General features: G+C 37.1%; 2 protein-coding genes across 2 annotated transcripts; one reads left to right on the top strand and one right to left on the bottom strand.

Moving 5' to 3' along the window:
- LOC104708961 lies at positions 4,000–4,585 on the bottom strand. The gene is made up of 2 exons (XM_010425618.1): positions 4,185–4,585; positions 4,000–4,091 (listed from the first exon to the last, which is right to left on the bottom strand). The coding sequence occupies exons 1-2, from the start codon at positions 4,561–4,563 to the stop codon at positions 4,000–4,002; spliced, it is 471 nt and encodes a 156-aa protein (XP_010423920.1). The 5' UTR covers positions 4,564–4,585.
- Positions 7,133–7,747, top strand: LOC104708970. Its single transcript, XM_010425628.1, has one exon. It carries the CDS (start codon positions 7,133–7,135, stop codon positions 7,745–7,747), a length of 615 nt encoding a protein of 204 aa, XP_010423930.1.

Here is a 14,013-nt window from a genome sequence, read left to right on the forward strand (position 1 = left end):
AAGTAAATTGTCTTGTATCTTGATTCTTTTCATCATATACAAAGCTTCAAATTCTTTTGTAATTAACCTCTTGGGTACTTTTGATTTTGCAAAAACCCAAAAAAAACTGCAGATTTGATTCACATTTTGATGAAATTGGTGTTAATTTGATGGTATGATATCAAATTCATCAAACGTAAATCAAATCAAATTGGTGAAAAAAAAAAAACTTGTCTTTATATGAACCCATGATAGCAAATGCTTATACGAATCAAATTGGTGTTAAAAAAAACACAGCCAAACATGTGTAGCTTGTGGTAATCCAGTTACGGAAATCACTCCCGTTGTAATTGAGTCTGTCAAAGCTGTTCCTGAGTTCAGCATCCTTATTAGCTTGAGCTGCGTGTCTAGGTCTGTCTGAAGCTTAGCTGATTTCGATGTCCTGTGGTGGTTCCTCTCTCCAAAGCAGTGACCTCTGAAAAGAGCGAGCATGTTGATGAGACCTCAAACTTGGTCAAAAAGAAGTCTGAGAAAAACGGAGAGTGTCTTCCATCTCCGCGACTGGAAAAAAATAATAGTAAAGTGGTGGTTACTCTTTCAAGATCCGCTGCTGCAACAAGCAAAAAAGTTGAGAGCAACTTATCCAGTAGAAAATTTGGTGGTTACTCTTCCATCTATTATCCTTTTTGCATTATGTTTTTCGTCTCTTTTTAGTTAGATGAATCTTCTTGATGTATGCAGTGTCTTTTGCTGCCTGGTCCACCAGTTGTCCGAAGGACTTCATGGCTAAGTTGCTGCGGGTTGTTTGATGCTATGACAGGATCTGATAGATAAACACAGGTTAGTCTTTATCTGGTCAAGACTCCTGATTACTAATAACTCCCATGGCCTACAATTTTTGATATTCTTCTGATGGTTTCCTTGAGAAATGTGATTCTTCACATGACGTACGTAATGCATATGTACTCCGATCACCATGTATTTCCGATCACCCAAATGTGATTCTTTTCTTTCCTTTGTATNAACATGATCTGATAGATAAACACAGGTTAGTCTTTATCTGGTCAAGACTCCTGATTACTAATAACTCCCATGGCCTACAATTTTTGATATTCTTCTGATGGTTTCCTTGAGAAATGTGATTCTTCACATGACGTACGTAATGCATATGTACTCCGATCACCATGTATTTCCGATCACCCAAATGTGATTCTTTTCTTTCCTTTGTATATTCTAAAATCACCTAAAATTTAATAATCAAATCTCTCCAAATCCCAAAATCCAAATCTCAAAATTCTGCCAAAATATCAGAATCTCCCAAAATAACACTCAAATCTCTCAAAATCTTGAAATATTAAAATCCCAGCAAATTCCGTAAAATGTCAAATTCAATACACCCCCTAAGAATCAATGAAGCTTTGATAGCATTTTGATAAAAAAAATTTCTTGTCAACAAAATATATTGATTAGCTCTGAACAGCCTATTGAGAGGAATGTTGTTTTACATATGTGATATAATGCAGGATGGTGCAAACTTTTTGTGCCACCGCTTTTACATTTGCACTATGGAGTGTAAGAGAGAAAAGCTAAATTTGTTAAATCTTTCTTATCAACTTTGATGAAAGTTGTATTATGAAATTTTTTATATTGAAGCTTAATAAAAGTATAAAATAAATTGCAAGTATATATTGAAGATAGTCTACATTTTTTAATGTGGTATACTGGTATGTAGTGATTTTATCAGTCATATATACTTATGTGTTGCAATTAGGCATATCAAGGGCTAACCTAGTCAATCCGCTTGAAATCCGTAAAATCCGCACATATTTGAGTTCGGCTCAATCTGGTCCAAACAAATTCCAAGCTTATATGTTAAAACCTGGTCTCGCTTTAACAGGATTATAGGATTTTTTCAAACATTTTAGGGTTTCTCTTTAAGAAAGAAAAATAAACTTTTAAGTTTATAACATCTCTTGAAACTAGTATTCATTAAACACAACTTATTTTTTTAAAAAAGTTTAAAACCAAATAAATTGTTTAAACTTACACGGACTCTTCTTAATGCACTCTAAATCTTTCTCTCTTTCTATGCATTCAAATTTTTTTTATCATCATCAAGTTTTGTATGGATAAATAATATTTAAATTTTCTTGAATATTAACATATAAATCATATAAAAACATCACATATAAAATTTATAAAAATATTAAGTAAATATGGCTAACATTATAAGATGTAAATCCATCCAACTAAGTCTAAAAGAGAAACAAAATATATTTAAAAAGTTTTTCTTAGCCTCAAAAATCTTTTAGCCTTAATGGATCAAAATTTCCGATTTGTTTTGGACATATATTTTTAAATCCGAATATGGTGGTTTTCACGATTATACTGAATTATCCCACAGGCTTGGCCCTACTAGATATGTCGGCCCTATTAGGTATGTCTAATCGCAATTGGTATCATTGTTATGAAGTCAATAATGTTTTCTGTAATAGATATATAACCGCATTATAAATAATTTCAAATTAATTTATAAAACTAAAGTTAAAAGATGTATAAATTGAATAGAACGTTAAAATAAAAACATTAAACTATTGTAACAATGCTTAAACAAAATTATTTAATATAAATCTAATATACAAATTATTTTATAATACTAATATAATTAGATAAAAGATTATAAATCACGAGATGTGATTCCAAGATCGAGACAATTAACCACGCCCTCTTTGTGTGTCCATGTTTACGTAACATTTGGGAGTTGCTTCTGGTTCCGGTAGATTCAGAGGGTATTCCTTACGATTCTGTGTTTTCAAATTTGGATTACACTTTTTTGAGGGAGCTATGAGAACGACGATAACATTTTCATCTACCATGGATTTTATGGTTGTTTCTGAAAAAATAGGAATAAAAAGGGTTTTTTCAAAGAACAAAGATAGAGTCATTTATATCATTTCTCAGGCCTTATGCAAAACGTTATTTTGGGAGGAGGCGTAAGCTTTCTCGGAGGTTTCCTTGGGCACCTCGGCCTTTTTGGCAGTCCCTGATCATTTACCTTGTTGTCAGATAGATGGTTCATGGAAAATAATAAATTTAAATTCTGGCTTGAGATGATAGTGTTGTGACGGGGAGGATCAAACTTTAATGTTGGGAGCAAAATTCCTTTGACAAAATCTTTCCCCTATATATTCGGAGTTAAAAGCAAACTGATATGAGCCATGGAGAGTATCCATGACCGTAGGATCTTAGATTAGGTTTCGAGACAATTGTGCAGAGCTAGTTGCAATGGTGCAGATCTCTGAAGATAACCGAGTGTTTTCCAACCTTGTAGATGAATTCAGCTTGTTCAAGGGTTCCTTTCTACTCATTATCTTATCTAAGATCCCACGATCATCCAATCTGAAAGCATATTGCCTTGTTCGGTCTTCCAGATCGCTTATCTCTGAAACTACTTTTGTAAAAAAATTTCCTCCGGTTTGACCACCAATTTTAAAGTTTGATTGACAAAAAAATATATATAAAAATTTTAAGCCCAAACTATAAATGAAATTGTGATCTTTTGTCTAGACTTTTGTTTTTTTAAGAACAAATTTCTTGGTTTTAACTTTAATTTTATTTCTCTAGTGAGGCTGGCAAAAAATTAATATTTTAAATTTAAACTTCTTTTGCTTCTATCATTCGATTCATATATTTCTTTTTTGATCATATATGACATTTTTTTACAATATTTTTGACTATCTATATATTAATATTTTTGATGTCCCTTAAATTAGGGACCCAACACGATTACTTCATCTCTTGTGCCTTAGGACCGGCTCTGGTGCTCGTTGCAGTTATTCAGCTAGAGACAAAATGGAGCACAGAAACAAACACTCATAACAAAATAACAATCGATAATTTTGTTTTAATTTGGTTCACATGAACTTGGAGAAGACAGTGTCTTCTCTAGTAACATTTAAATACGAAACATTTAAGACTATTTTTTTTGCATTATATCACAAAACTGTCATTCTTCTGACATCACTTTATTTTCCCGGAGGAGTGCCGCACTGAAAACCCTACCACCTTAGCCCATTGTTTAAGCTTCTGCTTCATCGTCTTCCGGTCATCACCTTTTTTAAGTTGCTCCTCAAAACCGGAGAATATTCAGACAAACAAACAACAAAAACTGATACCGAAACTAGAATTCACACATACTGACATACCTTTGTCGACGATTGTCGTGGTGCTGTTGGAGTTGCTGACTTCATGTTCTGACGCGAATGAAGACGTACGAGACAAATGGTTGCTGTACTGTCTATGAACGGCGCAATACAAATCGAGAGCGGGTATTGTTTGAGAGAGCCTTGGATTCAAATCAGGTGATTCTGTCTCAAACCCAAACCCAAGCTCGAAGCAGCCTTTAAGCTCCTCGATATCGTCGTTCGTAACGCTCTTGCTGCGACAAAAGAGATCTCCTGATGGCCGTTTCTTTTTCTTACGAAGCCAAGCCTCCTCGCGGTTCATGTCTGGTGACCACGAGTGCTGCTTCATTAGTGATCTCGGCGGCTGTGGGGCGTTGTGGTTCGACATTGTATTGGCCATGTTTTATTTTTCTTTTGGTTGTGTAAGAGCCATTTCTCTGATATGTAAAATAAAAATGTTAATGTTGTAAGAAAAAGTGAATGGTTTCGGAAAGAGTAGGCTCCTAAATTTTATATTAGTTTTTTAAAATGGTAAAGCCATATTAAAATCCATATTTTGGGGTTGTTTTAGTATTAATAAGAAACATATCGCCAGCACATTCCAGTTATATTACCTTTAATGGAGAAACTCTATCTCTAAAATGTGAATATATGAGGAAAAAATTAAATTTCAATATAGATTTTATTTGAACAACACAGTATGTGACGCATCAGCAATTATTTAAATTCTATATAGAGGGACATTTAAGAAATGAATTAACATCTTGTTGAGATATATTTATAAAGAAATTTTAGTATAAAGATAACCTTCTTAGTTTTTTTGTCAGACCGTTTAGGCAGTAAAAGATTTATGCATTCTATTTTTTTTAATATATCTATGCATTCTTAATGATTAAGAAAATGGTTTGCTGACCAAAAAAATAAATTCTATAAAAATCAGTTTCAATATATATATTTTTTTTTTCTATTAAGTTATGACAACTTTGAGAGATGTGCAGGAAAAAAAAAGTTAAAATATATTTTATATTCTTTTGAGAATTGGGTTATATTATAATCCAAACGAAAGTTATGGTCAAGCGAGTAAAAAATATGTAAACTTGTCGTGTTTTTGCTGATTTGATTACCATTAGTTGTGTAACGACCATTGTGTCTGCCAAAGACAAACTTTTTTCGGAAGAGATGTAAAGCTAGGATTCAATAATATGGGGTTGGTTGTCACGGTCGTAAGTAAGTAAATAAACAAAAATAAAGTAAATAATATATATAAGACAAGCGTTGGGCATCAAGGGAAATCGCAGGGATTTGATGATCTATCTATCTAGGAAAGTTTAGGATTAGTTTGTTTATCTAAAACTCGGACTACGAAACACGAATGAACCGTTAACTTATAGTTCACAAGCTAACCGTCTAAGATCCCTTAACTTCGAGACTCAACTGTCGCAGGCAACGACGCATAGATTAAACCATTTTAAACAGGTTCGATTTTTAATCCATGAAGTTTCATAGGTAAGGGGTATGTGCTTCCTATGACACATCACACATCTAAGCTAAGTCAAGCAAACATGCAAGTTTTTTGCGACAAACACACACTTTAGATCATAGTTAGTTTATGACGCTAACTTAAAGCATTAAGCAAAAACTTAAAATTAAAGAATAGAATAAACTAAAATATAAATATAACAAACCCTAAAAATTGCCACCTAAACTAAGATCATCTCTCCCCTTTGATTATCCCTTTAAACCCAACTAGAAAAGTACTCTAGCATGTTTAAGAGAATCATCAAAGCTAGGTTTAAACAATTCATAAACTTAAAATAATAAATAGAGAAAAGGGTTTTAGATATTACTTTAATGATTGTTAAACAAAGTGTAGGATCTTCTTCCTTTAGAAAACTAAGAACAAAGCAAATAGAATGGAAAGAGTATAGTGGATCTTCAAAGGCTTCGAGAGAGGGAAGAGAGAGAGCTTCTGGACGTCGGCTGCTCCTCTGGTTGTGTCTCTTGGCTGCTCCAATGATTGCACACCAGGTACTTTTTCGGCACACTCTAAAACCTAGGTTTAGAAGAGTATTTATAGGGTTTTTGAAGTACTAGGGTTTTGTAAGGGTAAAAACGTCTTTTTTTGTTGAGTGCAGGACAAGGGGCGGCTGAAGAAGAATCTGGACCGTCGTGACTCCTCCGGGCCGGGCCATCGTGATGGTTGCTTAATCGGGCCGTCATTAAAGTCCACTTGGCTTCAAAGTTATCCTCTCGTCGGTTTATAGCACATCTCGGTAAATCGGACATAACTTCCTGGTGAGTGAATGGATTGAATTTGTTCAACTTCGAGGAGAAAGATGACTCTCTCAGATTTCCATAGATACCAAGAACGTTAAAATATGAGTTCTTGAAGTTCTTCAAAAGTGTCCCGTACTATAAAGCTCTGAATCTGCCCTGAAACGTATTTTCCTTGTCTTTTGGTTCTTTTTGCTATAAAAACTGTAAAACATTCTTGCAACCTAAAATACTTGATAATAGTCATTAAAGCCTTAAAATCATACTAAACTCTATCTAAATGCATACTAAAACTATAGCTAAAATGGGAAAAAGAATGATGTTATCATGCTTCATCACCTAGTAGAAGGAGTGACTTTTGGAATAGCTTAAGTGACACAGTACGGGGTGTGGATGGTCCAATGATAGTTGGGCGTGATTTTAATAATATTCTAAGGGTAGATGAACGGTATGGGGATAATGGTCGATTGTCGTCAAATTCTCTATTTTTTGGGGAATGGATCAATGAACTTTCCTTGATTGATATGAGCTTTCAAGGCAACCAGTTCAATTGGAGGAGAGGTAGGGCAGAAAGGTTCTTTGTAGCCAAGCGTTTGGATCGGATATTGTGTTGTGCTCATGCTATGCTGAAATGGCAGGAGGAAACGACCACCTTCCTTTTTTTGGCGTCGCATCATGCACCTCTGTATGTGCAAATGTCACCAAAGAGGAGAAGTGATCCGAGGAGGCACCCATTTCTTTTCGGAGCAGCTTGTTTGACACATTCGAGGTTTAAAGAGATGTTGGTTAACTCTTGGGATGAGAGCAAGACAACTCTGGAGGCGCTTCAGGGTTTGGAGAGGACCTTATGGAAGTGGAATAGGGAAGTTTTTGGAGATGTTCAAAGGAAAAAGAAGGTATTGATGAGGGAACTAACAGAGGTCCAGTTGGAGTTGGATATTGTGCAGACAGATGTTTGTTTAGCCCTTGAGGTAGAGCTTCTAAAGAAGTTTGACTTAGTTCTGAAGCAAGAAGAGATCATCTGGTTTCAGAAGTCCAGAGAGAAATGGTTTGCACTTGGTTATCGCAATACCAAGTTTGTCCATACCTCGACTATCATTCGTAGGAGGAGGAACAAGATAGATATTCTGAAGAATGATGCAGGTCAGTGGATGTCGAATGCAGTGGAGTTGGAGGGGCTGGCTACAACTTATTATCAGTGGTTGTACTCTTTAGAAGATGTTGATCCTGTGGTGGAGCGGCTGCCTGATGAGGGTTTTCTGCGAGTGCCTACTGAACACCAAGATGCTTTGACTAAGCCTTTCTCATAGATGGATGATAACATCATTATTTTACTCATATTAGCTAGAGTTTTAATATGCATTTAGGAAAGATTTTGATAAGATTTCAAGTATAAAAGGTCTATTACCAAGTATTTCAGGTTTCAACAATGTTTTACAAGTTTTATAGCAATTTGGACAAAAAGACAAGGAAAACATGTATCAGGACAGATTCAGAACTCTTCAGTACGAGCCACTTTTGAAAAACTTCCAGAACTCACATTTTGACGTTCTTGGTGTCTATGAAAATCTGAAAGAGTCATCTTTCTCCTCGAAGTGGAATCAAGTCCCATAAAGCCATCCGAAAGATATACCTGATTTATCGAGACGTACGATAAACCGACGTAAGGAGAACAATCCAGCCGATGGACTTTAGACCTGACCAGCGACCATCACGGGCCCAGTCCAAGTTTCCACCACGGTCTAGAAGCCTATCTCGCCACCCCTTGTCCTGCACTCAAGAAAAAAATACGCTTTTACCATTACAAAACCCTAATCCAAGACAAAACTCTATAAATACTCTTCAAGACTTAGGGTTTTGGTGTGCTTCCTTGGTGCCTCCTTTGTGCCTCTTAGTTATTCACCTACGCATCTAGAAGCAGCCCTAGAGACATCCCTAGACCTCAAATCAGCCATCGAAGTTGGTTTATATACAGCTCTCTTGGAAGTCATCACTGTTGCCTTTGAAGTCATCAAAATCTTTCTAGTTTTCATTAATTTTGGTTTCCTACTTGTTTAAGGAAGAAGAATCATCCACTTTGTATCCCAAATAAGATCTCTAAGCTCTTTTCTTATACTTCTAATCTTTTATCCAATATTTTATTCATTTCGTTTTGATTTGCATTAGTATGTGTGAGTAGTTTACTTGTTGGGCGTTAGGGTTTCAAAGGGGATTCAAGTTATCGTTTGTTTAAGGGTGCTTAGATTTGGTTTAGTTCATCTTAGTTCTTTGTTCTAGGTTTATTCTTAATGCATATTGCTTGATTAGCTAACTAGTGATTGATCATAGCCGTTTTACACATCACAAGTGTTATAAAATCGCTAGCAATAGCCTAGACAAGTATTGTGTTATAACTTGCGTCAGTTGAGTTATAGAACTTTACAGATTAAAATCAAACTTGCTTTAATTTCTAGGATATATGCGTTGTTGCCTGTGTAAGTTGAGTAACAAAGTATATAGACTTTAGATAGGTGATTAGCGAGTAGCTTATCCTCGTTCTTTCGTGTTTTGTAGTCCACGAATGTGTAGCCATTGAACTTCCATACCTATTCCCTTTAGGCTTAGACCGGTACTTGATACCTTGAGAATTCCCTACAGCCCAACATTTCGTCCATTTATATTTTCTTAGTTTATTCGCATTTAGTTATTTTTTTCTTTAGTAACAAACCCGACCAAAAATCCCCATCTTATTATTGTTTTTTTTGCCATATTCCTCTCTACGCAAACTCTTAACGTGATTTATTCTTCTCTGTGGGATTAATCCTTAAATACTACTACCGATCAACTGTGCACTTGCAATATTCGTGTGGTCTTTTGAGGTAAAAGATTGAAGTGAAATTCCACACACATCAATGGAAATAGAAAATGATATTTGTAGTATTGGTCCGTATAAAGCTCCTGGTCCAGACGGGTTCTACCAACACAACTGGGAGGTAGTTAAGGCGTCAGTGACATGCTTTTCCCTAGAGTTCTTTCGGACAGGTTGTTTACCACAAGGTACAAATGACGCAATTCTGGTTCTTATAAAAAAAGTGTTAAAACCGGAGAAGATCACGCAGTTCCGCCCCATAAGTCTATACAATATGCTTTTTAAAATAATTACAAAGACTCTTGTGGGTAGAATCAAGGGGGTGATGACGATAGTTATTGGACCAACGCAAAAAAGTTATATCCCAAAGAGGTTGGAGACAGATAATATTATCATAGTTCAGGAGGCGGTGCATTCAATGAGGAGGAAGAAGGGGAGGAAAGGATGGATTCTCTTGAAACTAGATTTGGAGAAGGCTTATAATAGAGTTTGATGAGACTTTTTGGAGGATACTTTACAGGCAGTAGCATTGTCTAAGGAGTGGGTTCATTTGATTATGTAGTGTGTTGCAGGACCTTCAATGAGCCTGTTGGGGAATGGGGAACGAACAGAACCATTTAAGACATCTCGAGCTCTGCGCCAGGGTGATTCATTATCACCATATCTATTTGTGCTCTGTATCGAACATTTGTATCAAATGATTGAAGTTTTAGTTGTGCAGAAGTAGTGGAAACCGATTAAGTTGTCAGGTTCAGGCCCCCATCTGTCTCATATCTGTTTTACAGATGATTTGATCCTATTTGCTAAGGCCTTTGTGGCACAAATCAGAGTGATACAGGGTGTGTTGGAAAAATTATGCAATACCTCAGGTCAAAATGTTAGTCTTGAGAAGTCGAAGATTTTTTATTCAGACAATATGTCTAGGGAGTTAGGGGAGTTGATTAGTGATGCAAGTGGGATTCAATCATCCATGGATTTGGGGAAGTACCTTGGTATGCATGTCTTTCATAAGAGGATTAATAATGAGGTGTTTGGTGAGGTATTGGCAAAGGTTACTTCGAGGTTGCGAGGTTGGAAAGGACGTATGCTGAGCTTTGCGGGTAGGTTAACATTGATGAAATCAGTCCTCTCATCGATTCCTTTGCATAGGATGAGCACTATTAAACTTCCTCAGTAGACTTTGGAGAGACTAGATAGAGTATCTAGAGATTTTACATGGGGGAGCACTATTGAAAAGAGAAAACAACACTTGCTAGCTTGGAAACAAGTTTTGTCGCCCCAACAATGAAGGGGGCTGGGGGATTAGAGTAGTGAAGGATATGAATAAGGCTCTAATAGCAAAGGTGGGATGGAGAGTTTTACATGATCATACTAGTCTATGGGCACATGTTGTGAGGAAGAAGTATAAGGTTGGGAGTGTTCAGAACCCTACTTGGATGAACTCCAAGAGTAATTGGTCCTCTACATGGCGAAGTGTGGGGCTAGGTCTGCGGGAAGTAGTCAATAGAAGCCTGAGTTGGGTGGTGGAAGATGGGTGAACATTCTAGTTCTGGAAGGACAAATGGCTATAAGGGGAGTCGTTGGTGAAGTTGGGGTGTTGCCCCCAGGTCATGAAAAGTTAACGGTTCGAGATCTATGGCAAGATGGTCTGGGATGGGATGTTGCTCGCATAGCGCTTTTTGTGTCTGATAATATAAAACTTGAGCTGGTAACAATTGTTCTAGATAGCTTCACGGGAGCTATAGATAGGATGTCTTGGGTTGAGACTACTAATGGTTGTTTTATTGTGGGATCTGCTTATCGTCTGTTAACAAAAGTGGAGAAACTTGGTCAAAATATGAGTTCTTTTTATAAACGTATTTGGCAAGTTGTAGTGCCAGAGAGAGTTAAAAAATTTTGTGGTTTGTTGCACAGCAGACAATAATGACTAACACAGAGAGAAAGCAACACCACCTTTGTGATTCTGATGTCTGTACAGTGTGTAGCGGTGGGATGGAAACGATTATGCATCTCCTGCGTGATTGTCCTGCCATGGCTGGTTTATGTAGCCACATCATACCACCAAGCAAGCGGGTGCGTTTTTTACAATGTCTTTACTTGAATGGTTTTACCATAATTTGGGGCAAGGGATGAGTACTAGAGAGGGGGATTGGTCTACTATGTTTGCAATGGCCGTTTGGTGGAGATGGAAATGGAGATGTTGTGATGTCTTTTGGGTGCAAATGATTTGCAGGGATAGGGTCGGTTTTGTTAAGAAGCTTGCGGTAGAGGTGACGGAGGCACAATCGCTCACTCTTACTCATGCAGGTCCAGGGGCACTTGTGATCAGAGAAGTTGGATAGGTTGTATCTCCTCAAGGTTAGTTTAAACTTAATACGGATGGGGGTAAAGAGGTAATCTAGGTCTGGCATTTGCAGGAGGGGTCTTGAGGAACAGCGAGGGTGCATAGTGTGGAGGTTTTGCAGTAAGAATTGGGTTATGCTCAGCTCCGCTTGCGAAGCTTTGGGAATATATTATGGTTTGAAATTTGCTTGGGAGACGAAAGTTACGCGGTTGTAGGTGGAAGTGGACTCGCAACTTATTGTTGGTTATCTCACGACAGGGATTGGTGATTCTCATCCTCTGTCCTTCATGGTACGCATGTCCCATGGATTTCTTACGAAAGACTGGATAGTCCGTTTTCTTCATGTATGTTTAGCTACCTATGTTTTCTCTCTTTCTTTAAGTTTTTTTTTTTTTTTAATACAATTTCGGAGTTTGTTGACGGTATGCCACATGCAGATGTTGCTGGTCATTGTGTCAAAGATATATCCATGTGTAATTGTTCTTTGGTCTTTTAATAAAATCTGAGGTAATACCTAAGGTCCGTTACCAAAAAAAAAGTCTCTTCATCTAAATTTTGGATTTATCTTTAACCTTCAACAATTTTAGGTAATTTATTGCTTTATTAAGTTTACTAAACATTTTTTATTTAATGTGGGCCTTACAAGCCCAAATCAAAATTTCATTTGTATAACATTATTCGCTATGGGTCATGTGGCGAAGCTCACACATATGTTTTTGACTACTAATTTGAATTGGGATTGACTTAACGTTCAATAACTCTCCCTTCAAACCATGAAACATATTATTTTGACAATATCTGCCAGATTATTTTCAGTATGAATCTTCACAATACTTACACATCTCTTATAGTGAAATCATGTATCAGATTAAGTGAAGTCAAACGTTTATATGTTTTTCTTCCTCGTGGTGAAAATATTGGTAGAAAAAGCTTATAGAACTCTGGCTGTGACAAACACATCCACTATCTTTTGTTTAAAACTCATTTTATGTCATTAAACAATTTAACTAGAAATTTTCTTTGGTTATTTGAACAAGAGCCATACGTTAAGATCCGGTGGTCGATAGAGAGCAACTTGAAGAAATGAAAAGCCCAACTATGCATCCACCTATGTTTGTCATGAAGAAATGAAAAGCTCAACTTGAATGGCATGCTTGCAGTGCTGGCTTAACTACAAGGTAGAGCAGTGCCATCGCCTCATATCAAAGATCCAAAATATTATTTTGTATGAATAGAAGAGGTCCAAATTTGTTTAATATGAATAAAAGGAGGTCCATATAATTTTTTTATAGGAATAAAAGGATTTCAAAAAAAAGTTGTGCAAAAATGATGCATAAAATAGTACTAAATTTTCTTTCGGTAGAAATAAATAGAATTTTCATAAAAAAATTATATATATTAAAACGTCTATTTTAAAATTTGCGCAGAGATAAATGTTTGAGCCGGCACTGTGTACGGGATGCTGAGAAAGGGAGAGCATATGTGTCGTTATGAGGCTACCTTGTAGGCTTGCAAGTGCAGGTTTGCAGAATATATAGAGATATTTAATAGTAAATGAGATCCCATCATATGGCTAAAAGACAAAAAATTTGTTGTAAACTAGAGAATTTAGGAAGTGAAATCTCTTAGTCTTATTGATTAATGTCGAGCATACAAGTATATATAGTAGGAGTACAAGGGCTAAAGCCCATAAAACAATCGAGTACATAAGATAGGCCATGGGCCGCGAAGCAATGGCCATGGGCCGTAAAGCTATGGCCGATGGGCCGTACATGTGCGGACAGTAAATGGGCCGTAAGGCCATGTCCTAACGGACTGTGAGCGGGCCGGTCTATGGAGTCCACAAGTGTTTTACAACACTCCCCCTTGGACGAGATGACCGTGCCATGTTGGATGGGATCGATGCAATGTGCTTAGGGGATGCTGCCTCATTAAAACCTTACCAGGAAAACCCAATGGGACAAAACCTTGGTGAAGGAAAAAGAGTACAGCACACATTGCTCCCCCTGATCCAAACATCACTCCAAGTCCTGAAGTCTCCGCATCCCAATCTTGTGCGTGAGCTTCCTGAACGTCAATGTCGGTAATGCTTTGGTGAAGAGATCGGCTGAGTTGTCGCAGGACTGTACTTGCACCACTTGAACTTCTCCGGCCTTTTGTAGTTCATGTGTGAAGAAGAACTTCGGCAGTATGTGCTTCGTCCGATCTCCCTTGATGTATCCTTCCTTGAGCTGGGCGATGCAAGCCGTATTGTCCTCGTAGATGACGGTTGCTCCCTTGCTGTCTTCTAAGCCGCTATCCGTCCGTATATGCTGAGTCATGGACCGCAACCAAACACACTCACGGCTGGCTTCATGGATGGCTAGGATCTCCGCGTGATTTGA

The sequence above is a fragment of the Camelina sativa genome, chromosome 1 (genome assembly GCF_000633955.1).
Source record: "Camelina sativa cultivar DH55 chromosome 1, Cs, whole genome shotgun sequence".
NCBI lineage: Eukaryota > Viridiplantae > Streptophyta > Magnoliopsida > Brassicales > Brassicaceae > Camelina > Camelina sativa.

What these genes read in the sequence shown, in the direction of transcription:
- LOC104708970 (XM_010425628.1), top strand. Translation starts at nt 7,133, where the DNA reads ATGTCACCAAAGAGGAGAAGTGATCCGAGGAGGCACCCATTTCTTTTC.
- LOC104708961 (XM_010425618.1), bottom strand. Translation starts at nt 4,563, where the DNA reads ATGGCCAATACAATGTCGAACCACAACGCCCCACAGCCGCCGAGATCA. An exon ending in CACGACAATCGTCGACAAAG is followed by an intron (nt 4,092 to 4,184) that starts GTATGTCAGTAT and finishes AACTTAAAAAAG; the next exon opens with GTGATGACCGGAAGACGATG.